Below are 25,436 nucleotides of genomic sequence, written 5' to 3' on the forward strand. Positions count from 1 at the left end.
CCCCCCTCGTTTGCCTTGGTTTGCGACTTAGCGATAAAGCAAAGCAGCACAAGTAAGATACATGCTCACCGTGTAACCTTTTTCACAAGGGAAATCTTGGGGGTAAAACCACAAGACAACATCGATGTCATGTCCACAGAGAAGCATGCACCTACTCGGACGGGTTAAAGGATCAAACTGGATGACATTTACCAAAGTTTATACATCAAAAACCGTCTCAATCTCCTTCTCTGGCTGTCAGATCTGGAGATTGGAGGTACCGGGAGTGTGTTTCCTGCCACAAACATGAGGAAGACGGTTGCTGTCTATCTGACCTGAGAGTGCCGGCTTGGAAGCCGACATGCGTTATGCTGTTGGCTCTGAACTGTCCGCTCCATGTCCATTGGATTCACCCGTCGCACGGCATGTTGTGTTTATGCATAGTTCTCGTCCAATGTTTCTGTAGGTCCTCCGCTTTGGGACGGTCTCTTTTGATCTGTTGGCCGTTTATTTCAGAACTTTGTTCTGGGTCAACGGACGTCCAGTATAGATACTAACATGATTTTGTACGACCAACGAGCTTGTGGAACCAACCCTAGTGCTCGAGATTGTGTTACTACCTAGGTAGATCGGTGTTTGATGCGAGGAGTTGGGTTCTGTTCGAGAACTGACATGGTTTATATTGGCCACGGCTTCAGTAACGGGCAGCTTATCTTCCGCAAATCTCTACGAAGCTGGTTTCCTAAAAACACCAGCACATATCGCACATAGAGCTGTACAACAACGTGGCTCGGAAATTCATTTCAGGCAGTCCGAACCGGCCTGAGAAATCCCTGTGTGTCTGCGATGTACCTCAAGTCACCAAAGAGCAAAAAAGGGCGTGTCTAACCCGCTCTATCAAGCTCAAACATTTCCTTGGTTCGTCATGTTGTGTAACCCCAACATCAAAAAACATCAACGGTCAGATCCAATCGGCGGCTATTAGAACGGCCGAATGGCCCGTCCCCCTCTTGCAGACGCCTTCGGTAGACGCTCAGGGACACCTGGCCAGAGAGTCTCGGGCAAACACGGTACTGTGTTGATAAATCACAAACTGCGTGGATTTGAGGTGTTCCATAGAATTGTTGTTAGCATGATAGGATTCATGACTGCATTGAGCCGTCAAAAATCTTGTTATCAGCGATGAAACATCACCGAAGAAGGGGGGCAGATTAAAAGTTAGGAATTAAACCGGCATATAGAGCTCGGGATCAGGTGTGCAATGTGCAAGACTCCATCCGAGGGTATATATCTATATTTACACATGAACCACCCAAAATCTCTTCCTGGGGGTATCCCGCTCAAAGTAGCAGGCCTTAGGCAAGGAACATGAGGGCCCACCCAGCCACTGCAGCAGCCAAAAAACCAGTGGCGGCACCGGTCACACCGGCGCCGCTGGTGTCGTCCTGGAACTCTTCAACGGTCGTCTGCTCACAGATGCCCGAGTCCTTGAGCGCATCGGCGGGGACATAGACCTTGGGAACGCCGTTGTTCATCTTCATGTCGATAGTGCCCGACATGCCAGCCTGGTTGGACTGGCAGGTGAGGACCTCAACGACCTTCTGATCGGCCTGGAAGCCGCCAACGGTGAGCGTATGTTTGCCGCCCTTGGAGCTGTTGTTGGTGATGCAGTACACGATCTGACTGCCGTAGGAGCCCTTCTTGGTGCAAAAGTAGTTGTTGTTGGCCTCAAGGATCTCGGAGGCGGTGTTGACATAGTCCTTGTCGAGCTTGATGATGTGGTTGCGCACCTTGTTGAGCGTGGCGGTGAGCTTGTACAGGGGCGACTCTTTGTCATAGCCGGACTGCCAGAGAGGCTCACGGTTGTGAGGAGTCTCGAAGCCGTTAAAGTGCTGCTCCTGGCCCTGGTACACGGTGGGAACGCCGTCGTTGAGGATAACGTAGGTCATGGCGTTCTTGGCAATGGCCATGTCGCTGTTCTTGTTGGCGAAACGGGGCATGTCATGGTTCTCGACAAAGGTGCCCAGGGCAAAGGTGTCGTTGCAGTTGTTGATGGCCTGCTTCTTGATCTGGGCGAGCTTCTCGAAAGAGCCGCCGTTGAAGCCCTCGATGAGCTTGTAGTAGTCGAGATAGTTGGGCATGCCGGGCAGGAGGTCCAGAGTCTGGTAGCGGCAGAAGTCCTCGGTCTCGCCCGTCAAAACCTCGCCCCAGGCAAACACACCCGAAGCCTTGACAAAGCCGGGCAAGAACTCGTCGTTGACGTGCTTGGCGGCGTCGATGCGGAGACCGTCAATGGAATAGTTGCTGACAAGACCCTTGATCCAGCTGTTCATCTCCTTGATCACGAATTCGTTGCGGGTGTCGAGATCGGCAAGGGCAACGCCATAGGGGTAGAGCCAGCAGTCTTGGTATTCGGTGGCGTTCAACCAGCCTTCCTCGGTGACGTTGCAGTAGGGATGGAAGTACTTCTCGTCGTTGAAGGGGTTGAACTTGGAGTAATCGACCTTGGGAGGGGGGTTGTTGTCGAACTTTTGGGCCATGTGGTTGACGACAACATCGGCCATGAGGTAGATGTCGCGCTTCTTGAGCTCGGCCACCAGATCCTTGAAGTCCTTCTCGGTGCCAAACTTGTCGTTGAGGGCATACAGATCGGTGGTCCAGTAGCCGTGGTAGGGGTCACCGGCGGCTGTGTGCTCCTCCATGTTCTTGTTGATGGGGCTGATCTGGACGGCCGTGAAGCCCATGTCTTGGATGTAGTCGAGCTTGTTGATCAAGCCTCTCCAGGTGCCACCGCAGAACTCGTGGGCCTCACACTCGTGGTCGATGGAGCCATCGGTGCGGGCATAACGGTCAATCATGACCTGGTAGACGGATCGTGTCTTCCATTCCTCAGCGTCGGCAGCAAGGCCGAGGCCAGAGAAGGCCAGACTGGCAACGCCAGCCAGGCTCAAAAGTGAAGCTCGCATGGTGGGTGTCTTGCTGTCAAGCAGAAGCTGAGAATATCCCAAAATAGGAAAGCGACGATACTTGTAAGACGGGCAGTGAAAAGCTGGTTCGGATGCACCGGTGTCTTCGGCCCAATATTTTTTTCTTCCTCCTTCCTTGTTATTTATGCTTAGTGAGTGACTCGGGTCAGATACCCCCTTCTTTCTTCGTCTTCTTGCTTCTCGTCCTAACACATTGGGGCCGAAAGGCAAAAAAAAAAAGAGTGTGAATACGCCTAAGACGGCGTTTTTGGAAATGTGTGTATAAAGCGAATGTAGGGAATAAACAACCGTTGAGGTGTCAAAGATGACTGGCGTCAGGTTGGACAGACTCTGGGGAAAATAAAAGGGGGGGGCCCAGGGGGAGGGAACACCGCGTCTCTACAGGACGCTACGGACACGCTTTTCGACCCGACACCACTGTGCTGGGCATGTCGGGAGGGGCCCGGGGACACCGGCCAGTGGTTGACATTGGGGACAAGGGGGCGGGGGGGGGGAGGGTGTGTGTTCATGGGGTGTCCATGCAACGGGACGAGATGAGAGATGAGGAGATGAGCCTACCAGCCAAGACAGTCCAAGAAGAGGTTGGACACTGTGCATTGCTTGCGAGAATGGGGAACCAGTAGGGGACCCCTGCCGCGCCGACTCGTGTCAGTCGAATGTTGACCCATCCGGTCTCCGCTTTGAACTGCAGGCTTTTTCTTGGACTGAAATTAGGGGCGTTTCTGTTTTTCTCATGTAACGGTTCTGCCGGCGGCATTGTTGCAGTAAGGCATCCGTACCTACTAACTAACATGACTTCCAAGTTCTATCTACCCTATACATCTATGGTCGGGATAAGCTTCCGAGTCGTGCGGTGTTGAAGAGGCACAGAGGATTAACTCATCCTGCCGTTGAGCCAAGCCGTTGTCGGGTGTTAGTGTATGCCAGATGGCAGACCTGCTTGCCAGGCGGGATAGGGATGCCAGCGCGCGCGCGCCGCGGTGTGGCGTCGAATGACGGAACATTGGCCAGGTAGGTACCGGTAAGCGAAGGGGTGTGGACCTTTTGTTCATTCTTGGCGCACCACTCTTTTCAGGAACTCGAAGCCGCCGACCGAAACATCTTCTCCAGAGAAAAAAAGGAGCACCAGCAGCAGAAGCAGAAACACGAAGGCCACTAACAGCTGGCTCCATCCCGGTCATTTCGTCGTTTCGGCCTGTCAGTGTCAGCAACACAGAGACATCCACGACATCCTTCTCTTCCAGTGAGTGCCATCAACCCAGGGCAATGGTCCAGAACGACACCAAAGCAGCAGGGACATTTCTTGTCGTCGCGCTGGGCAGTCGACAGAGCCCGTGGCAAGGCGCGAACAAGCACGCAAAGACTTCTTCTTTTCCGCCTTCCGAAGCCCGATCGAGCGGGTCGCATCGAATCTGCCGCGGTACCTCCTCTGCGATCCCTGTCTGCGCACGCTCGTATCGAATCAAGCTGCCAGGGCCCAATGGTCACAGTGCGCTGGACATGGAGGGTCGGAGGCGACAAACCAGGGCACTCTCCACCCTGCCGACACAAGTTTTGCACCATGAACCTCGACAAGCCTCTCAAGCTTCCAGTCTAACCCGCCTTATCGCCCGTCCCAAGAAAAGGGGCAGCAGTGCACCGTCGCACCGGCCAAGGCCTGGATAAGGGAAAATTGGGAAAGGCACCACCTGTTGCATTCATCCACATCCGCCCACCAGCCTCCTCTGCCTTGCCGGGTTCTTCATGTCGAGAACTTGTGTTTTTGTTTTGGCCTTCATGTTCATCTCACCGTCTCACGGGGGCCATGCCGGCATCTGCTTTCTTTCGACGGCCTTTCCAAGGAGATGGCCGAGGGTCCGCGAAATGATGTCGATGCCGTCGAGATGAAGTGGGAAAAGGAGAGCTGATGAGCCAACGAGCGAACATGCCGAAAGTGATAATTCCTATCAAAAGCAACTGATAGGCTGAGTGGCCTCGACGCGGCTCCGCCTATCTGCGCTCCGGTATTCTTCCGCGCGCGAGGGTGGCCAACGCGAGCTGGGGAGGTGTGGCAGCTGTGATGCTCCCACGCCCAGCATCCAGATCTCCACTTGGAAGGTCTGACCACGGGTTTCCATGCCCCCTTTTCCCGCCTCTCTCCCTCTGTGACCGGATGGGGCTTCGTCGTGTCGTGGAGTTCACAGCTAGGGCTGGCTGGCCTGTCCAACGTGTCTCGTCCGTCCGGGGGTCGGGAGGGGGGGGGGAGGGCTTCGATAGCGCGCATCTTTTTCCCTTTCTAATCTGTTGGTGGTTGCCATCATCGTCCTTCTTTGTATTGTTGTGTTTTCGAAAGTCGTACTGCTGAATTTTGTCTTGTCTTGTCTTTTGTTTTTTATTTGGCATTGTCTCTCGTTTCCAAACCTACTGTCGCTCCCAATGAGAGGCGAGCGACGGTCAACATGATCCGCCCTCCGTTCTTTTCGAATGCCCTACTCATCACCCTCCTTACGGCCACCACACTCGTTCAAGGCCTCAGATACGACAAGGATGAAGAGAACTGGAACCTCAACACGAAGAAGTCGGCCAAGACGCCGCTCGAATATGACTACGATGTCTCTCTACGACCAGAAAACTACACCTACATGGACTCCCCCACAAACTGGCGGATGCCCGTATACACTCTCTTTTTAGATCGATGGGTCAATGGCGACCCAAACAATGACGACATCAACGGCACCCTCTACGAGACCGACATGATGAGCACGCAGCTACGCTTTGGAGGAGATCTCGAAGGACTGAGGGACTCTCTCGACTACATTGCTGGCATGGGTGCCAAGGTATGCTGAACGGCGGGGGCGGGGAGTTCGACCATCAATGAAGAGAGGGCAGAGGGTGCTGACAGACGACAGGCCATTTACATTGCTGGATCTCCCTTCATCAACTTGCCATGGGGTGCCGACTCCTACTCGGTATGTGCAACTAGAGCTCACCTATCTTGGGTGTGGTGGTAGTGGAAGATGTACTGACCGAGGCCATGCCAGCCCATCGACTTGACTATGCTTGATAAGCACTTTGGACACATCCGTGAGTGGCAGGAGGTTATCCATGAAATTCACGAGCGCAACATGTGGGTTATCATCGATAACACCATGGCTACGTAAGTTTGCTTCCGGCAGGTGGTTCCGCTGAGGTGGTGCAAAATCTGACATGTCTCTCCCGGGCAGCATGAGTGATCTGATTGGTTTCGAGGGCTTCCTCAACGAGACGACGCCTTTCCGGACCGAAGAACACAAGGTTCTGTGGAAGACTGATCGTGTGTACCCCGACTTCTCCATCGGTAACGAGTACAACGAAACATGTGACTACCCCGAATTCTGGTACGAGGACGGCAAGCGCATCAAGCCGCCAGGACTCAAGGGCTGCTACAACAGTGACTTTGACCAGTATGGTGATATCGAAGCCTTCGGTGTGTTTCCCGATTGGCAGCGTCAGCTGGCCAAGTTCGCCTCGGTGCAGGATCGTCTCCGCGACTGGCATCCTTCTGTGGCCGCCCGTATTGAACACTTTTCTTGCATGGCCGTGAGGGCGCTGGACATTGACGCTTTCCGTATCGACAAGGCCGTCCAGGTCACGGTGGACGCCCAGGCTTCCTTCAGCTCTGCGATGCGCAAGTGTGCCACCGAAATTGGCAAGACCAACTTTGCCGTCTTTGGTGAAATCACGAGCGGCAACACGCTTGGATCCATTTACATTGGCCGTGGCCGCGAGCCCGGGGCGGCCGAGAACTTGCATCCCGAAAAGGCCATGAACATGGACTCGGACTGGAAGAACAACCAGGACCTTTTTGTCCGGGAGCCCGGCAACAGTGCCCTCGACGGCGGTGCTTTCCACTACTCCATCTACCGTTCCATGACGCGTTTCCTCGGCCTCAGTGGCCATCTCCAGGCCGGGTTCGACTTGTCTGTCGACTGGGTCATGACCTGGCACGAGATGCTCAAGACCAACGACATGTACAATGCCAACACGGGCAAGTTCGACCCCCGTCATCTCTACGGTGCCACCAATCAGGATGTGTTCCGTTGGCCGTCGGTTGTTCAGGGCATGGAGCGTCAGTTGCTCGCCTATTTCATCATCACGTTTGTGCTCCCCGGCGCGCCCATCATCTACTACGGCGAGGAGCAGGCGCTCTACGCCCTCGACGGTACGGCTGCCAACTACGTTTTCGGTCGCCAGGCGATGGCCCCCTCGCCAGCATGGAAGGCACACGGGTGCTTCCAGCTCAACGTCACGCAGTACATTGGCTGGCCCGTCGAGAAGGGCCGTCTCGGCTGCCAGGACGACGGCGTTGCTCGAGACCACCGCGATCCTGCGGCCCATCTGCGGAACACCTTCAAGCACATGTTTGCCATCCGCGATCACCTTCGCAGCATCGATCATGGCTGGTACCTCAAGACTCTCGCCAAGCAAACCGAGGAGATTTGGCTGGATGGTAGCACAAACTTCACCGAGACTGGTATCTGGAGCGTTGGCCGGGGGACCTCCGACACGCAACCCGAGGACGAAGAGCCTGTGTGGCTCATCTACAGCAACCGCAACAAGACCCATACCTACGAATTTGACTGCAGCAACCCCGATACCTTCAACAAGGGTGCCTTCATCGCTCCCTTCGACGCTGGCACCAAGATTCGGGATGTCTTTGAGGACGGACCTGAGATCACTCTCGAGGCTTCTCCTGTCAAGAACGAGTTCGGCAACAGCACCAAGAATGCGGGCTGTCTCAGCAAGATTGTCATGCCCCCTTATGGCTTCAAGATGTATGTGCTCAAGGACAGCTGGCTCGAGCCGGCCCCCATGATCACCAAGTTTGAACCCGGTCATGACATGTCCATCGATTCCACCGGCAAGGGCGGCGTGATCCCGATTCGCCTCGAGTTCAACCACGAGATGGACTGCGACTCTGTCAAGAAATCGACCACCGCCGTCCTCACGGTGGACCACTCGGGCATAGCCAACCCCAAGAAGCTCGACATCACCTGGGACAACAATGCCTGTGGAACGTTTACCCCCTCCGAGAAGAGCGAGTACATCGGGTCGATCGAGTCAACTTGGAAGATCACTGGAAAGCTCACCAATGTCCAAGACGGCATCATCAAGCTGTCCGTCAGGAACGCTACTAGAGAGGACGGATCTGCCAGCACCAATGCCAATGATCATTTCTTGATCCGGTTTGGGGCGCCAAACAACCCGGTCGTGTTTCCATCGTCGGCCAACTACTCCCGCACCCTCTTGCACTTTGACGGAAACAGGATGGCCATCAATCACAGCGCCGCGGGCGCTACGCACTTCAGGTTCAGCACCGACTTCGGTTCCATCTGGAGCGAGTGGTTCCCGTACGACGCCGAAAAGACATACCAAGAAGTTGACGCCATGTACCGAGACAACACTCTCTGGACAGGTACGGAGCTGCAGAAGTGGGAGGGCAAGCACCTGCAGGTTCAGTACTTCAGCAAGCCCCTCGGCTCGTCCGGCTTCATCCAGCACGCCGACAGCAACGACATCACCTTTGAGCGCCATGTCCCACACATTCGAATCCACGGTCCGTACAACAAGTGGGGCTATGATGCCGGCTTGCCCGGCTCCATGGACTTGGTTCACCACCACACCTGGGAGCTGCACTACATGTATGAGTGGCCGGCCGAGTTCCAGCTGAACGTTTGGGGTATCAATCCCGACAACCAGCCCGATGTTGGCTTCATCTACGGTGACATTGACAACGACGGCATCGTCGACCGTCTTCCCCCGAGCAGTCTGGCCAGAAACGTCATCAACATCACCGAGGCCCCCCCCCTACCGCAGCTCGCCTACAAGCTCGTCTACAACGACGCCACGTGGAGATTCGAGTACATTCCCACTGGTCACATTGGCATCCAGGTGGTTCTCTTCATCCTCCTTGCCATCATTCCCGTCTTGCTCGCCGTGCTTGCAGGCTGGATCTACATGCACAGCTTCTACCAGGTCAAGATCAACAAGTCCGGCTTCAGCTCCAAGGGCTGGGTCCCGCTCAAGCTGGGCAACCTGTCCAAGCTTGACTTCCGGAATCTTGGAAAGGGTGGTGTTGAGATGAGCCCCATGCCTCCCCCGCCTCCCAGCGCTGCTTTGGTTCCTTTTGGTAGCGGCGGTGGTCAGAGGACCGTCTTGATCGCGACCATGGAGTACAACATTGACGACTTTGGCATCAAGATCAAGATTGGTGGTCTCGGTGTGATGGCCCAGCTCATGGGTTCTGCCCTGAAGCACATGAACCTCATCTGGGTCATTCCGGTCGTCGGCGATGTCACGTATCCCTTTGACAGCATGCAGGCCGCCGAGCCCATGTACGTCCAGGTCATGGGCCAGCCGTACGAGATTGAGGTCTACTACTATACTGTCAACAACATCACCTACGTCCTCCTGGACGCCCCCATCTTCCGCAAGCAGACCAAGGCCAACCCCTACATCGCGCGCATGGACGACATTGAGTCGGCCATCCTGTACGCCGCCTGGAACTCCTGCATTGCCGAAACCATCCGCCGGTTCCCCGTCGACATCTACCACATCAACGACTACCACGGTGCCGCTGCCCCTCTGTATCTCCTTCCCCAGACCGTCCCCTGCTGTCTCTCGCTCCACAACGCCGAGTTCCAAGGTATGTGGCCTATGCGCACACCTGAGGAGCAGAAGGAAGTCTGCGAGGTCTTTAACCTCCCCCCCGAGGTGGTCAGAGACTATGTCCAGTATGGTTCCGTGTTTAACCTGCTCCACGCCGGTGCGAGCTACCTCCGTATCCACCAACGTGGCTTTGGTGCCGTCGGTGTGTCCCGAAAATACGGTGACCGTTCTCTGGCCCGCTACCCTATCTTCTGGAGTTTGAAGAACATTGGCCAGCTGCCCAACCCCGACCCCTCGGACACTGCCGACTGGGACCCGAACGAGGATATCTCGAACCAGTCGAAGGAGATCGAGATTGACCAGAGCTTTGAGGAGAAGAGAGGCGACCTCCGCCGTCAGGCCCAAGAGTGGGCTGGCCTTGAAGTGGACCCCACAGCCGAGCTCTTCGTCTTCGTCGGGCGTTGGAGTTTGCAGAAGGGTGTTGATTTGATTGCTGATATTTTCCCCAGCATTTTGGAGAAGTACCCCAAGACGCAGCTCATTTGCGTCGGCCCCGTCATTGATCTGTACGGCCGTTTTGCGGCCCTCAAGTTGGAAAAGCTGATGAAGAAGTATCCCAAGAGGGTCTACAGCAAGCCCGAGTTCACCCAACTCCCGCCATACATCTTCAGCGGTGCCGAGTTCGCCCTGATTCCGTCTCGTGATGAACCTTTCGGCCTGGTTGCCGTCGAGTTCGGAAGAAAGGGTGCGCTCGGTGTCGGCGCTCGTGTTGGTGGTCTTGGTCAGATGCCCGGTTTCTGGTACACTGTCGAGTCCATGACCCCCTCCCATTTGCTCCAGCAGTTCAGGCAGGCTATTGTCTCGGCTCTGGATTGCAAGTAAGTTGACCACAGAGTTCCTGCCTTTGCTAACGAACACGACTGACACACCTGATACTTTGCAGACACAACAAGCGCCAAATGATGAGAGCGTGGAGTGCGAAGCAGCGTTTCCCCGTCGCCCAGTGGCTCAAGCAGCTGGACGAGCTCTACAGCGAGTCCATCCGCATCCACCAAAAGGAGGCCAAGAAGAAGAAGTTTGATGCGCTCAGCCCCAGCCCCATGGGGACCAGGCCATCGTCTCGTGCCAGCAACATCTCGAACACTTACGTGGATCCAACCGGCGGCGCTCACACTCCAGGAATCACCCCCAGCCCAAGTCCGGGGCCAGAACAAGGCCTCATGACGCCGAGACTGGCTTCTCCAGAGGCCCTGCCCACGCCCACGGCGCCATGGGCAGGTGGTATGAAGTCCAACTCGCCTCGTGAATCGGTTGCCAGCTCCATCAATGGAAACACACTGTACGCCAATCCCGCGGCCCAAAGTAGTACTGTCAGCGTTGACAGTTTCGCAATCAGGGCCCAGAAAGACGGCATGCACTCCCCAGGACTCGCCCCATCGGACAACGGACTCAGCCTCCCCCGGCCGGCCTTTGGAAATGCCAACCGCAACAGCAGTCTTCTCAGTCTTCCCGATGTCGTCGGTGACAGGCAAGACTTCAAGCTGCAGCAGGTAGACCAGTTCTTCAACGACACCAACGGAGAGTACTATGCCGAGTTCGAAGACATGCTCGAGACATTGAGCGCCGGCAACTCGACCAACGAGCTGTGCATCGAAACATTCCTCAAGAGAAGCGAAAAGGAGTGGTTCGCGAGATATCGTGACGCCAAGCTTGGGCGTTATAGAGAATCCCACATCGGCAGCCCTGGCAGCCGGCCCGAGTCGAGAAACGGTCTTGGTGGGCGAAACGAGTCGGTTGTCAGCCGTGGACGTCAACGACACCGCAGCATGACCCCCAGCGGTCTGGCCAGGTCCGTCTTCGAGACCTCCCCACCAGGCAATGGCGGCGGCGGCGGCGGCATGGTGGACGATGAGTTCCTGTTGGGCGATGGTTACAGAGCACCAACAGGTCTCAAGAGGTATGGACACACACCCTCCGTCTGGAGAACATGAATAACAATACTAACCTTCCTTGTTGTGCAGAATCATGTCTATTCGCATCGGTGACTGGCCCATCTACTCGTTCTTCCTCGCCCTCCAGCAAGTCATTTCCGTCAGCTCGTACCAGATTGTCCTCCTCACAGGCGAAACCAACCAAACGCCAGAAAAGCTCTACATGGTCGCCGCTACCTACTTGGCCACGTCGTTGATCTGGTGGGCACTCGAGAGAAACTTCAAGTCTGTCTACTCGCTCTCGGCCCCGTGGTTCTTTTACGGTCTCGCCTTCATGTTGATTGGCATTTCGCCCTTGCTTTCCGACTGGCGCGTGTCCAACAAGCTCGAGGAAGCTGCCACCTGCTTCTATGCCGCTGGCGCCAGCTCCGGTGCCCTGTCCTTTGCGCTCAACTTTGGTGACGAAGGTGGCGCACCTACCAAGCAGTGGATCACTCGTGCCCTCGTGGTGTCGGGCTTTGCGCAGGTGTTCAGCATCGGTCTCTGGTACTGGGGCTCCATTGTCTCGACTCTGGATCCCACATCCACCATCTTTGTCGGCACTTCCAAGGTCCCCCAAGCCATCGTCGTCGGCATTCCCATCTGTCTGCTCATGTGGGCCATTGGTGCCATGCTTTATGTTGGTCTCCCTGACTTTTACCGGCAATCTCCGGCGAGCATTCCCGGTTTCTGGATCTCGCTTTGGCGCCGCAAGGTCGTCCCCTGGTTCTTTGTCATGATCATCATCCAAAACTACTGGCTGTCGGCTCCCTATGGCCGCAGCTGGCAGTTCCTGTTCAACACGCAGCACGTTCCCGGCTGGGGTATCTTCTTGCTTGCCTTGGGCTTCTACGTCGGCCTTTGGGCCCTCGTCTTGTGGGGCTTCTCTCATTTCAGCGAGGAGCACACCTGGCTCCTGCCCATCTTCGCCATCGGCCTCTGCGCACCACGGTGGGCGCAGGAGTTCTGGGGCACATCCGGCATCGGCTGGTACCTCCCGTGGGCTGGTGGCCCTGTCGGCTCAGCCATTCTTTCCCGCTGCCTGTGGCTCTGGTTGGGTCTCTTGGACAACATCCAGGGCGTCGGGTTGGGCATGTTGCTGCTGGCCACGCTGACCAGACAGCACGTCCTGACCGTCTTGGTGGGCGCCCAGGTCATCGGCAGTGCTTTCACCATGCTGGCGCGGGCGACCAGTCCCAACGCACTCTCGCCCAACACCACGTTCCCTGACTTCAGCCAGGGCATCATGCCTGGAGCAGCCAGTCCTTACTTCTGGGTGTGTCTGGGATTCCAGCTGATCATCCCCTTTGGGTTCTTCAAGTTCTTCAGGAAGGAGCAGGTTGAGAAGCCCTAAGGTTTTGCTATACTACCTTTATCGTAATGCCTATTGTGCGTCTTGTTGCTGTTGCAGCCATGTTGGTGTTTTATGTCGGGTTGGCGGGCGGGCCGGCGTGCAAGGAAGACTTTGTTTTTTGGTTTTCATTTTCTCACTCTCCATGACGAAAGGGTAATAGACGGAAACGGATTCCAATGTCAAAGAAACTTATGGGAGGTTGGAAATGGGTTTCCAGCTGGGAAAAAGTACATGATGACATACACACACAGACACACACACACACACACACACACACACACACACACACACACACACACATAACTGCCTAGAGATTCGGTCCGACATAACATACATTTTCTTACAGTCCTTTACTTTTTATTTATAGTTGGCGGTAATTACATCTTTGTAGTGTATATAGTTGACGAAGCATCCATGATTTTCTGAAGTGTATTGTTGTTCCATTTCCCCTACGTCATGTCCCATCTTCTTGGGTCACCTTGTGCTTGCTTGCTCCTGCCAGAAAATGCGAGCAACCGTTGGCCAAGTCGTCGTACCGGTTTGCTCCCGTTGTCGTACCTACCACGAACCACACACCGGCACAAAGCCCCAGTAACGGTCACCGAGTCGGCTACAAATAGCGAGTTACTTTCGGCCCTCTTCCTACACCATTTTCCCCCTCCAACGAACTCACTCATCACCCCCGCCACGTACGAGTCGTCACCCTTTGCCTTTTTCCATCTCGATCCCCACTCTCCTTGCCAAACATGACCGGGTACCTCCTCTCCAAGCTCGGCTTCGACCTGAAGAATCAAGCAGATAACCACGACCCTGGCAACAACGACGACCGCCCCCCTCCCCTCCCGCAACTTCACATCTCCACCGAGGACCACTTCCCCCCTTCCACGCAAGGGACCTACCCCCGTTTGTGCCAGCTATCCGACGGCTCCCTCCTCAAGAGCTACACCACCTTTGGCCCTGACGGGGAGAGAGTCCTGGTTGTATCACGCAGCGTTGACCAAGCTCGTTCGTTCGAAGTCGTGGGGGAAATCACCCGCTCCCACGGTGACTGCGACAACTGTTTTCTTGCTGAGCTGGAGCCGGGGGTTGTGTTGGCTGCTTTTAGGAACCATGATTTGAGCGGTGAAGATGGTAATAAGCTGACCTGGTTCCGGATTACGGTTTGTCGATCTCGGGATGGGGGGAGGATTTGGGAGTATTTGAGCCAGGCGGTGGAAAAGGGGGGCTCGGATGGGGTGTGGGAGCCGTTTGTAAGGATTCCTGTGGGGAGGCGAGAGGAGGTGCAGTTGTATTATTCGGCCGAGGCGGAGCAGGGGCAGAGGCAGGACACGATGGTGGTTGTTAGTGGGGATGGGGGGGAGACGTGGTCGGAGCCGAGGAGGATTACGGGGGAGGAGGGGTTGAGAGATGGAATGGTGGGAATTGCCGGTATGAAGGATGCAGTTTCTGGCAAAGAGGCGCTGGTGATGGTGTTGGAGACCACAAGATGTGGGCCTGGGAGGTTTAGCATTGAGGCGGTGGTTTCGTACGACGAGGGACTGAGCTGGGCGTCAAGGCAGGAGGTGTACAAGCCATCTGGAGAGGGCAAAAATGCCGGGGCACCGCAGATTGGGACTCTGGCTGGTAGGGAGGGAGTGGCGGTGGTATTTATGACAGATGAGGATGGGAACGAAGGGATATGGCCTTCTGGGGCCAAGATCAAGACTGTTTTAGGGGTTGGGTTGGGGAATGGAGTGATCAACTGGAGTCGGGAGGCTGATACTGTTTTCGAGGAGGGGAGTTCATGGCCAGGGATTCTGGGAGTCGGTCACGGGGAGGCGCTGGTGGTCTGCGAGACGAGGAGCAGAATTGGGGGTAGGCTGTTGAGCTTGGATCTCTGACATCCATGACCATGTCCTAATCGGCCTCTTGTCGTATGACAGCATTTGACGAAGCCCGAGATGAGGAACTAGACGGTAACTCAACATGATTTCTTCAACTACCCAAATATTTGTTGGATTTCGCTCGAATCCAGTCCTCCAGATCAATATGGAGTAGTGGTTGCTTCGCCCAACTGCAACATGCACAAACCTAGAGTGGTAACCTGAACCGGACCACCGGTTTTCTTGGGTCTTAAGCGAACTGGAATATGCGCCGGCAAAAGAGCTGAAAAGACTGCACGGCAGTCGTGACGGGTGTAATCCGTACCTAGGTATTTATCCGCCACTCAGCATATCACAGGCGCGGCAGATCCTTCGACGCGATCATGTCTGCCTTACCCCGGATCGGTTAAAAGCACCACTTCCCGTCTTACCCCAGATCTTGGGCTGATCACCATTCACGAGCTGAGAACTGAAACAGCTAACCGCAGGAAGAAGTGACAATGCAGTCAGCGCTCCCGCTGACAGTTTCTCCTCGCAATTTGGAGCGCGGGGCTAGTTCTTCCACGAGATATGATGGCTTTATAGGTGGTTCACTTCGTCTTCCCTACGCCCAAAGCTTGCCTGCCCATCGTTGCATTTGAGATTCCATGATACCTCCTCTGCTTGTAGCGTTGCATGCATGGCCGTGTGCAGCGGACATTTTACGATCTTCACCTCTCACCTAGTTGACGTCGAACCTCCAGGTAGGCGTTGCTGTATCATAGTTGTCGGGGTACTGGAAAGCCCCAGCGTCGAACAGTTGGGACAACTTTACCAGCACCATGTTGCTTCACTTCGCCATATACACCACTCTTTTTCTTACAGTCAGTCGTGGAGCCAGTCTTCCTAATCTCAGCAATGAACATTCACTCGATGATGGTGACAAGGGCGGAGGGAAGCGTACAAGAGACCCAGGCTATGTGCGCATGCCGGTGTCGAGACAGAAGTTCAAAAGTAAGGGGAAGTCAAAAAGGGGCTGGCATTGGGGGCCCCCGACCGACCCTCACAATGACCCCCCAGCTTTGAAGTCAAATCAACCCTTCCAACCTACTCATGCGTCATCATCGACAAGACCACCGCCAACTCTGACTAGAATAACGAGATCCCCACCAACCCAGCAGTCTCCGACTTTGTATCGCCGAGCAGCAGACAGAAGATGGGGCTGGTCCAATCTTGAAGAACTGGGCGGCATTGCCTACATCATCCAGTGTTCGTGTTCCACCCTTGAATTCCATTTCCACCTGATTTCAACCCCTGCTGACAAGTCCACAAACTTCTTTCTATAGTGGACATTGGCACGCCCCCTCAAAAAGTCCGCGTCTTCGTCGACACCGGCTCGTACGAACTCTGGGTCAACCCCCGCTGCAGCACGTCGGCGTCGGATTCCCTCTGCCAGACGTTTGGCAACTACTTCCCATCCAAGTCAAACTCCGCCATGCACATTGGTGGCAACTTTGCCGTCACCTACGGCACAGGGGCAGTGCGAGGAAGCTACTGGAGCGACGTGATGAGTATTGCAAGTCTGTCACACCTCCCCCAACTCTACAGGTACTTCTCACTCTCATGCTTGAGACTGACAACTCCCTAAAAAGTGCTCCAAATCCCCCAAGTCCAGTTCGCCGTAGCAGCCGACAGCAACTACACCTTCGCCGGCATCCTCGGTTTAGGCTACGCTTACCCCTATTCCATCCCCTACCCCTCCGTCCTCAACCTCATGGTCTCCCAGAAGATGATATCCGCCCCCATCTTCAGCCTCGGTCTCGGCGGCGACGGCGACGGCTTCAGCGAGATTATTTTTGGCGGAGTCAACCGCTGGAAGTTTGCTGGGCCGCTGGTCCCGGTCTCCATTTGGCCTCCGGTCAAAGAGCAGGATCCGAGATGGGTGCAATACTGGGTCAATGTCACCAGCGTCGGGTTGACGAAGCCAAAAGAGGCGGGAAAACTGTACACACCTCGGGAGGGGTTCTCCATGCCGACGTTGATCGACACGGGCTCGACGTTGAGCTACATCCGGGAGGACCTCGTGGCGGTGATAGGGCAGCAGTTCAACGCCGAGATTGACACGCAGGGGAATTACTTTGTGGACTGCAAGTACAGGGACGTGGCGGGGACGGTGGACTTTGGGTTCAACAGCGGCGCGATGGTGATCAATGTGCGGTACAAGGATTTCATCTACCAGCTCTATCCGGGCAGGTGCATGCTTGGGGTGCAGCCGGCGGATTATGGGAGCACGTACTATGTGCTGGGAGACACGTTCATCAGGGGTGCTTATTGTGAGTCTTGCCCGTTTCTTAGAGTCAGCAAAATATCTACAGAGCTGACACATGCATACATAGTGGTATTTGATCAGCAATCAGACGTTGTGTGGATGAATCAGTACTATAATTGTGGCGACGGAGTAGTAACAGTGGGACAAACCCCAAGGGATACCAGGAATGTTGTCGGTGCGTGCTAGCTGAGGTAGCTTTTGCCGTCATTGTGTTGTAGGTACCTTGAGCATGTATAAAGCAGCATGTTTTCTCCCGCAGTCCTCTGAACCTGGACTCTGAACCTCGAACCGCCTACTTCTTCAACTGCGGCCAACACAGGGGAAAGTCATGGAAACACCGGGAAACATCAAATTCCAAAGCTATGATAGGATCATGAATGCGAACCTACGTGGCCACCGAAATGCGTACGAGCATCCGGCGATCATGGAGTTTAGAGATCAAACTGTACCAAGACGCCTAGTTGCAAATTGCGCTCGATATGCCATGGCCGGGTGTATTTCCCGGTGACCATGACCCCTTCGGCATGGCTGGGAACCTCCTTCCTGCCGCCCGCAGGTGTGGAACCTGCAGAATTGTTCAAGCCACGGTTGGTTCGCCCGGTGTACCATGAAAACGGGCTCGTTTATGTGCAGCGCTTCTGTTTTGCCAGGCCGTTCATGAGCGACTTTGTTCATACCATGACCATGGCCATCTACACGGGAAGTTGGGGGTTCGATAGTAACTCCGGAGATGCAGAACCATACAAGACGAGTCTTGGCTTCCGGTTCAACACATTCGAACTTGGCAAGGTCTACTGTTTCTGCGAGGATGCGGGCGCAGATGGCCAGGTTCATCAGAGCACCAAGGATTGAGCTGAGATGGAGGCTGTGCTTGCCGCACTTGGGTATCGTGACTGGTCTCTTGAGGGCTGGGTTCGCATCATCATTACCAAGTCGGAATATCTGGGAAAGAACGTTACTCGAAACATGCTCAAGTGGGCAGCGGATCGAGCCCATCGACCACCTGGGGCCAGACCCCAAGTACCAAAACGAACAGGAAGCCCACAGATGGGACGACTACGTCTCTCCGGAGAAGCGATTGCAACACGTAAACCCACACCTTTGTACAATCCCAAGTCGACAGGCTGTAATAAAAGCAGTACACAATATGGTCGGCGAGCACAACGACGTCAAAGTGACCGCTGCTGAACATGACAATTGCGACGGAAGTGGTCATGTCTGGCAGGGTACCAACTACGTGGTTGAGCCGAACCTGCTATGCGAAGACCTGTTCGTGATACAACCCACGAAAAAACATCCCACCAAGGAGCTTGAGAACCGATTCGTGCATTTCAATCATCCGAAGCACATGGCCATTTTCACACATGTGAACTTACCCTCGGACTCAACATGTCCGTTCGTCGCCTCCATGGTGTACAACAGCTCGATGGTTACCAGGCTATTGACGAAGACGGCGCTGCTCTGATCGGTGTCATTTCTGCGCTAGAGTCATGTCCCCCTGTCAAAGAAAGCTGCTTTCCTACGCAAGTGTCAGGAAGGGCTGCGATGCCGTTGAACCGCAACAATATGGCCCAATGGTGGATCGATGGTTGGGAGAAACTCATCATCATCACGACGTCCCAGTACGTCCATCACCACGCTACTGAGTCTATGCTGAAATGGGCTGAAAAAGGTTGGCGACGATAAGCGAAAAGGTGGAAACCTATTCGCAATCAAGATTGGTGGAAGGAGTTGTCGCAGATGTTGGGTCACTATCAATGCACGGCTGTGAGGTTGCCGTTTGGTATGTACCTCCTGAAAAGCATTGGGCTGGCCAAGCTGGAGGAGTACATAAAGCTCATAAAGGAGAAAAATAAGGTAGCGGAACAGTGGGAAGACGAGAAGGCAAAGAAGGCAGGAGAAGAGAAGAAAGTATTGGAGGAGGAAAAGAAAGTATTGGAGGAGGAAAAGAAAGTATTGGAGGAGGAAAAGAAAGTAGAGGAGGAGGATGACAAAGGTGGACCAGATGTCGAGTCGGATTGATGGTTCAGAGAGCGAGGAAGTGATCATCGGCCATGGAAAGAAAAAGAATAAGGGCAAGAAGGCTAATAAGAAGAAAGGCAAGAAGCGAAGATGAAGAGGTCTCAGTGAGAGTACCTGGTAGAATTGGGTCCTTGGCTCACGACGAAGCTGCAAAGCGAAGATGATAGATCGGTAAGTAAGGTAACTTGTGTCAGCGTTATAAAAGAGAAGGGTTTACCGAGCAATACAATGATTATTATTCATACCATTCTGTTACACAACCAGGGAGAGTAAGCAATTTGTATCCCATCAGAGAATTACCTCCCGTAGGCTACCTATCTAGTCAGGATGGTACTGGTGCTGTTGTGGAGCTTGAAGGGCCAGAGGTGGGGGAACGCAGGGCCCACACAAAGAACAGGATCACATCTGTCAAAGATGGTCTGGACTTTTCAAGGAGATAATGAATGCAGAGTTAAATTCATGAACGCTAGTGCCAGATTAGGCTCCCAGAATGCCAGGACAGAGATTTAGGGCTGTTGTGGCGTCGATGGACCAGTAGAAACTGGATTTTCTACGAGCTAGATACCCTGATTCAGATGTATGTGGTGGCTGGCTGGTGCTGCGCCATCTCACATTCTGGGGGCACGGAATTCATTGTACGAATCGCGTTGGTGTCCGCGTTTGGATGCTCGGGGTGGAAGTTGCTGTGAAGATCGAGGTAGATAAAACACTTCGATTCCCCAGCTCAGGTAGCGATTTGTTGTCTAACGGCATATAATTGATCAACCTTTGCTACTGTGCTTGTCAACACTGTGGGCTTGGAATCTGTGCCCAGTAATCTCTTCACTATCACCGCCAGCTGAAAACAAAGCAACCATGGCACCAGTCTATGCAGACCACCCATTCCCCCTTATCCAGACTCCTGTGTTTGCAGCGAAACAAGACCCGCATGCAAAGGTTGGACCACCTCCATCATCTGATCACCCCTAACGAAACACGCTATTCACACTTCAACTGCATGTACAGGTGGACAGCTTCGACCGTGCCGCCTCGGAAATGGCCAATGCGCACAATCTCATGATCCGCGGCCTTAATTCCATCTATCTTCAAGCTCCACACATCACAGCTCCCGACGTAAAACCCTTTTGCCGGTACATTGCGGCTTTCACCAACCTGATTCACGTCCATCACCACGGCGAGGAGACACATTTCTTTCCAGAGGTAGAGAGGTTGTCGGGGGTGGTGGGAATCATGGAGACGAATGTCCATCAACACGGCGTGTTCAAGAAAGGGCTACACGATCTGGATGATTACATTAATGGTGTTCTGGCGGATAAACAGGAGTATGACGGTAAGAGGGTAGCGCAGATGATTGATGTATTTGGGAAAAGTCTCGTTGAGCATCTGCGGGATGAAATCCCTACGTTGCAGAGGTTGAGAGAGGTGGATGGAGAGGGAAGAAAGATGGCGGAGGCGATTGAGAGGATCATGGGGGAGGAAGGGGAGAGTTCGATGGTTTGTGCCTTCTCATATACCGACCTTCTCTTTGGCGATCGACTGGCGGCTAATCAAAGGGGGTCATAGAAAGCACTTGGAATGCCTGGCATGTTGTGGTGTTTTGCCAATCTGGACATCCACTTCGAGGACGATAGATGGCTGGACTGGCCTGCTGCACCGGGCCCTGTCAAGTTTCTGTATCGGAATGTGTTCTGGTGGGTTTATACTGATCTTAGGAAGTTTGGATCAGTTGACAGGAACGGCAAGCTGAGGGCTCTATATGCTGTTCCCAAGTCAGAATAAGGTAGTGTGTCTGGGGATGGGCCCACTTTATGGACGGTTCGGTTTTGTTACTACCCCTGTTTGCCCCTATTTGCCCCCTTTATCCTCTTATTTCTTGCTGCTTTTTGGATGGACACATGGTTGCATAAATATTGAATGGATCTGATTACATAGTCTGAGCAGCGATATCAACATGCATGGGAATGGATACGTGTGGACATTGCGTTACATGTTGAGGACTTAAAGATTTGGTAATTCACACGCCTTTTGATCATGTTTCAAGGCCTTTCGACCACCAGGTATCTTCTCTTTTAAGACTTTTAATCAAAATTTCAAAGCATTTTTATTGCTATCAACTGGCCTATTGACCATCTTCGAAGGCCAGTTTATGATAGTTCAGACGCTAAAGTTTCACGTGTAATGGCTGTTCAACACAAGACACCCTACCTATGCAGTCTGTGCTACAGCTTCCCCACTTCAGTTCCCTCAAATTCAGTTGCGAGTGCCTACCTACCCTTCCACCGAGCCACCTAGCTAGCAATGCATGCTCACCAATGTTGTGGCATCGGCTTGCTGCCTTCCAATTCAGGAAACTCATTATGCCGGTAGATCTGCGCTCCCTTCTCACTCAACCCACCAAATGTCAGTTCATCTATTCCCGTCTCGATTTTCGCAATCCCCGCACCTCATGTTGCTTCCATGCAGACTGTATCACCTGGGGGTCTGCCGTGGGAGGAGAGGAGGACATCATGCAACGTCGGACACACATAGCCGAGAAGCAAACACGGCAGTATCTGGACCTCCTCGTATCCCGGATGCCGGCATTCGGCGGCATTGCATATCGGCCGTACAATGTCTGATAAGCCCATTGCCTTTCAACGATTCTCCTTCGAGTACAGTGAGGGTGGAGGAGCGTTTTGGTAGCCAATTGTTCCTAATTCTCGAGTTCGACTACAGAAAGCATGGCAGAAAAACCCGAGGCTGTCGATCCTGACGGGATCGGAATCATCTCGAGTCACGAAACGAGGTCATCCGATCGAGACCCTGAAAAAACACCTGCCAAGCCCTACGAAAGGGAAACACACGATGGCCAGGAGCCAGAGAACATCACGGACCAGATCCCGCACTCTCTGCTCGAGGAATTGGCACCAAATGGCGAATACGAGCACATCCTCTCCAAAATCAACGCCATGTCAACGGAAGAGGCCCTGGCCATCATCCGTGAATCGCTTACTTTCCACGCCGATGACTGGAACTTTCCCACTGTCATGCGGACAAGAATGCAGAGACTGGTGAAAGAGAGCCCGAAAGAGTACGGCGACTTTTATGAGCGAGATCTCAGAATCGATGCTGTCATGATGCGCTGGTCCAGCCCCTATCCGGGGGTTAGAGCTGTGGCTGAACTGACTGACAATGACTCCACCCCCGTAGAGACCATTAGGGCTTACTTTCTGGGTATATCGTGGGCTGTGATTGGGACCTTTATGGCGACGTTTTTCAACTCGAGATTTCCGAGCATCAGTACGTGTTGGCCTTCACTTATCAAAGGACATGGGGCTGACAGACACGGGCAGCTCTTAGTGGGAGTGTTATTCAGATTCTTTTGTACCCGTGTGCAAAGGTCCTCGAGTATGTCCTTCCGGACTGGGGATTCACGGTGTTTGGGACGAGACACTCGCTCAATCCGGGGCCGTGGACGTTCAAAGAGCAAATGTTTGCGACGATTACCTACAACATCGCTATTTATACCACCAATTCGTATGGGATGGTGCGTTGACTCTTTTTCTATATTCGCCTCTCTAAAATGATGCTGATAAATACAGATCCTCGTCCAGAAGATGCCCATTTTCTACGGCCAGAGCTTTGTCAACTATGGCTACCAGCTCATGCTGACCCTGTTCGTTCAGCTCATGGGGATGGGTTTTGCAGGATATCTCCGCCGGTTCTCAGTATATCCTGTCAAAGCCCTCTGGCCCACCATCCTTCCCACCATTGCCATGAATCGAGCATTGACCAGGCCAGAGCCCAAAGAGAACATTCACGGTTGGACCATATCCCGGTACAACTTCTTCTACGTCTGCACGGTATCCATGGCGATCTACTACTGGCTGCCGGGTTATCTTTTCACAGCCCTCTCCACCTTCAACTGGATGACCTGGATTGCTCCCGAGAACTTGACTTTGGCCATTTTGACTGGCTCATCTCTTGGGTTAGGTCTCTTTAACCCAATCACCACTTTTGACTGGAACATTGCTACATCTTCCTTTGCCGCCCTCGCCAACCCTTTCTTCGCCACAGCAACTGAATGGTGCTCCGCTTGGCTCGGAGCGGCAGTCATCCTGGCCATCTTTTACAACAACATGAATCACTCTGCCTACCTCCCCATCAACTCCAGCTCGGCCTTTGCCAACGATGGGAAACCGTACCGTGTGCAGAATGTCATCTCAGCAGACAACAAGCTCGACGAGCAGAAGTACCAAACCTACTCCCCGCCGTTCTACTCTGCCGGATACATCCTGACTGTCGGAGCCAACTTCGCGTTTTACCCAGTGTATTTCTTGTACATCATGGTCAACCAGTGGACGACGGTGGGCAAGGCCTATGTTGACTTTTACCAGGGGCTGAGAAGGGGGAAAGGGAACTATGAAGGGGCGATGGATGTCCATTCGAGGCTGATGAGCCGGTACGCCGAGGTGCCAGACTGGTGGTTCATCTTCATTTTGGTGGCGGCCATTGTCGTGTCGGTGATTTTCTTGAGGATATATCCACTGGAAACACCTGTGTGGCTTGTTTTCCTCATGATAGGCATCAACATCATCTTTGCCGTCCCGCTATCTCTGTTGTCGGCCACCACGGGGACCAACCTGGGGCTTGGGAGTCTGATACAGGTGCTGACGGGGTATCTTCTGCCCGGGAACCCCAATGCTTTCTTGTTTGCGCAAACCTTGGGCAGCTGGGCGTTGGCCGGTTACGGAGACAACTATGTGCAAGATCAAAAGATGGCCCACTATGTCAAGATCCCGCCGAGAGCCGTGTTTAGGAGCCAGATTGGGACGATCATCATCACCTGTTTTGTTGCGGTTTCGACCCAAAACTTCATCATGGAGAACGTGAAGGGCTTGTGCGAGCCGGACCAGCCGAGCAGGTTCACCTGTGCTGCTGACGGTGCACCGCTGTATGCCAGCAGCTTGATGTGGGGATTGCTGGGCAGCGAGAGGATGTTTGGTGCCATGTATCCGATGTTCAAGTGGTGCTTCTTGATCGGGACGGGCATTGCGGTAGTGTTTCTGGTCGGGCAGGGATACGGGCCGAAATACCTGCCCGGCATCAAAGAAAGACTGCGGGGAAGACTGAGGCCAAGGACATTTGCGCAGCTTGACAGGACAATCTTTCCTTTCGTGGCCAGCCTGTTGTGGTTGAACCCCGTGTTGATCATCCACGGATTCCAACACTGGGCGCCGTCCAATCTGAGCTACAAGACGCCCGGGTTCATCCTGAGTTTCATTTTCATGTACCTGCTGCCAAAATACCGGCTGGCATGGTGGGAAAAGTACAATTACGTGCTTTCTGCCTCGTTGACGGCAGGCGTCGCCATCAGCGCCCTCATCATGTTCTTTGCTGTGGGATACCACCCCGTGAAGCTGGATTGGTGGGGGAATCGGGTCAGCCACGCCGGCATGGACGGGAAGAGTGTGGGGATCCTGCCGATTCCCGAGAAGGGGTACTTTGGACCGGAGCGGGGCCAGTTCCCGTAGTGTAGTCTTTAGATCTGCTGATCTTGATGTTGAGAGTGAGGCTGTTGGCACGAGTTGGCGAGGCCTCCAGTTGCGACAGTCCACATTTCAACCCGACATGGAATCCCGTACATAATGAGCGTGTAAGTAGTCGTGAGCTTCGCTTCAATTAGTAACATTGAGCGTATGGAACATCGCGTCGGCCTTCCTCCAGTAATAAGAATAAGTGTGGTTGGGTCTGGACCAGAGGGGCCAATGAGCACAGTCACCACGCGTCACCATCCGGCAGACGGCTCGAGTGCCGGTGCGGGGCCGGTGATTGATAACGGGCTTGGCGTCGTTCTTGACAGGAATGTGTTTGCTACGGGATAAATACCCAAGATTGATCCCATCATCAGCCAGTTGTTCATCAAATGGTATAGATGGGTTACCTCTGGTGGATGACAACAGAGATTATAGAGAATCAGCCAGTGTCTTCTTTTTCGTCTTCAGGAGGCAAAAACAACACTGCCTGGGTGGTGGATACAGGAGATACCGGTTAGGTGCATACCGACGGAACAGGGACAGCAACTGATATGAAGCAACAAAGATAGCAGGTGACCAGTGACCAACAGGGTACGTCCGGCGGTCGGCACCAGCTTCCATTCATTGAGCACAGCCACGAACGGTGCAGAGAATCACAAGGGCCAAGACGGTGCCCCACTCTCCGTGGTGATTCGGAAGTCTGTGATTGGGCTGCTCCCCCTTCTCCAGCCCTTGGCCGACGTTGTCCCAGCGGTCCCAAGCAGGTTCCAAGCGCTCGGCGTTAGCCTTGTTCCTCGTTGTTGGCGTGGCG

The 25,436-nt window shown here is 54.0% G+C and overlaps 7 protein-coding genes across 7 annotated transcripts; 6 read left to right on the forward strand and 1 right to left on the reverse strand.

Annotated features, from left to right (window-relative positions):
* Positions 1-1,334: 1,334 nt before the first annotated feature.
* QC762_502740 (uncharacterized protein) lies at positions 1,335-3,723 on the reverse strand (the record flags this gene model as incomplete). The annotated part of the gene is made up of 2 exons (XM_062890702.1): positions 1,335-3,049; positions 3,525-3,723. 2 exons carry the CDS (start codon positions 3,721-3,723, stop codon positions 1,335-1,337), a joined length of 1,914 nt encoding a protein of 637 aa, XP_062741463.1.
* Positions 3,724-4,062: 339 nt separating this feature from the next.
* On the forward strand, positions 4,063-13,369 carry QC762_502730 (uncharacterized protein). Its single transcript, XM_062890701.1, has 7 exons — positions 4,063-5,782; positions 5,855-5,914; positions 5,987-6,102; positions 6,170-10,471; positions 10,537-11,550; positions 11,615-13,166; positions 13,203-13,369. Exons 1-6 carry the CDS (start codon positions 5,405-5,407, stop codon positions 12,915-12,917), a joined length of 7,173 nt encoding a protein of 2,390 aa, XP_062741464.1. The 5' UTR covers positions 4,063-5,404; the 3' UTR covers positions 12,918-13,166; positions 13,203-13,369.
* Positions 13,370-13,663: 294 nt separating this feature from the next.
* Positions 13,664-14,797, forward strand: QC762_502720 (uncharacterized protein; the record flags this gene model as incomplete). The annotated part of the gene is made up of 1 exon (XM_062890700.1): positions 13,664-14,797. One exon carries the CDS (start codon positions 13,664-13,666, stop codon positions 14,795-14,797), a length of 1,134 nt encoding a protein of 377 aa, XP_062741465.1.
* An 803-nt stretch (positions 14,798-15,600) lies between these two features.
* QC762_502710 (uncharacterized protein) lies at positions 15,601-17,273 on the forward strand (the record flags this gene model as incomplete). Its single annotated transcript, XM_062890699.1, has 4 exons — positions 15,601-16,027; positions 16,105-16,338; positions 16,411-17,091; positions 17,155-17,273. The coding sequence occupies 4 exons, from the start codon at positions 15,601-15,603 to the stop codon at positions 17,271-17,273; spliced, it is 1,461 nt and encodes a 486-aa protein (XP_062741466.1).
* A 1,203-nt stretch (positions 17,274-18,476) lies between these two features.
* On the forward strand, positions 18,477-19,109 carry QC762_502705 (uncharacterized protein; the record flags this gene model as incomplete). Its single annotated transcript, XM_062890698.1, has 2 exons — positions 18,477-18,709; positions 18,782-19,109. 2 exons carry the CDS (start codon positions 18,477-18,479, stop codon positions 19,107-19,109), a joined length of 561 nt encoding a protein of 186 aa, XP_062741467.1.
* Positions 19,110-19,822: 713 nt separating this feature from the next.
* On the forward strand, positions 19,823-21,141 carry QC762_502700 (uncharacterized protein). The gene is made up of 3 exons (XM_062890697.1): positions 19,823-20,045; positions 20,115-20,603; positions 20,673-21,141. Exons 1-3 carry the CDS (start codon positions 19,965-19,967, stop codon positions 20,886-20,888), a joined length of 786 nt encoding a protein of 261 aa, XP_062741468.1. The 5' UTR covers positions 19,823-19,964; the 3' UTR covers positions 20,889-21,141.
* Positions 21,142-21,411: 270 nt separating this feature from the next.
* OPT6 (oligopeptide transporter 6) lies at positions 21,412-24,622 on the forward strand (the record flags this gene model as incomplete). The annotated part of the gene is made up of 4 exons (XM_062890696.1): positions 21,412-21,721; positions 21,848-22,388; positions 22,442-22,635; positions 22,691-24,622. The coding sequence occupies exons 1-4, from the start codon at positions 21,422-21,424 to the stop codon at positions 24,620-24,622; spliced, it is 2,967 nt and encodes a 988-aa protein (XP_062741469.1). The 5' UTR covers positions 21,412-21,421.
* Between the last annotated feature and the right edge of the window lie 814 nt (positions 24,623-25,436).

The sequence above is a fragment of the Podospora pseudocomata genome, chromosome 5 (assembly GCF_035222375.1).
Source record: "Podospora pseudocomata strain CBS 415.72m chromosome 5, whole genome shotgun sequence".
NCBI lineage: Eukaryota > Fungi > Ascomycota > Sordariomycetes > Sordariales > Podosporaceae > Podospora > Podospora pseudocomata.

Excerpts from the sequence above, each read along its gene's own strand:
- QC762_502730 (XM_062890701.1), top strand. The coding sequence starts at position 5,405 with ATGATCCGCCCTCCGTTCTTTTCGAATGCCCTACTCATCACCCTCCTT. Across the intron at positions 5,915-5,986 it reads GGGGTGCCGACTCCTACTCG|CCCATCGACTTGACTATGCT; the intron begins GTATGTGCAACT and ends AGGCCATGCCAG. Across the intron at positions 11,551-11,614 it reads GCACCAACAGGTCTCAAGAG|AATCATGTCTATTCGCATCG; the intron begins GTATGGACACAC and ends CTTGTTGTGCAG.
- QC762_502700 (XM_062890697.1), top strand. The coding sequence starts at position 19,965 with ATGGCACCAGTCTATGCAGACCACCCATTCCCCCTTATCCAGACTCCT. Across the intron at positions 20,046-20,114 it reads AACAAGACCCGCATGCAAAG|GTGGACAGCTTCGACCGTGC; the intron begins GTTGGACCACCT and ends CTGCATGTACAG. Across the intron at positions 20,604-20,672 it reads AGGAAGGGGAGAGTTCGATG|AAAGCACTTGGAATGCCTGG; the intron begins GTTTGTGCCTTC and ends AGGGGGTCATAG.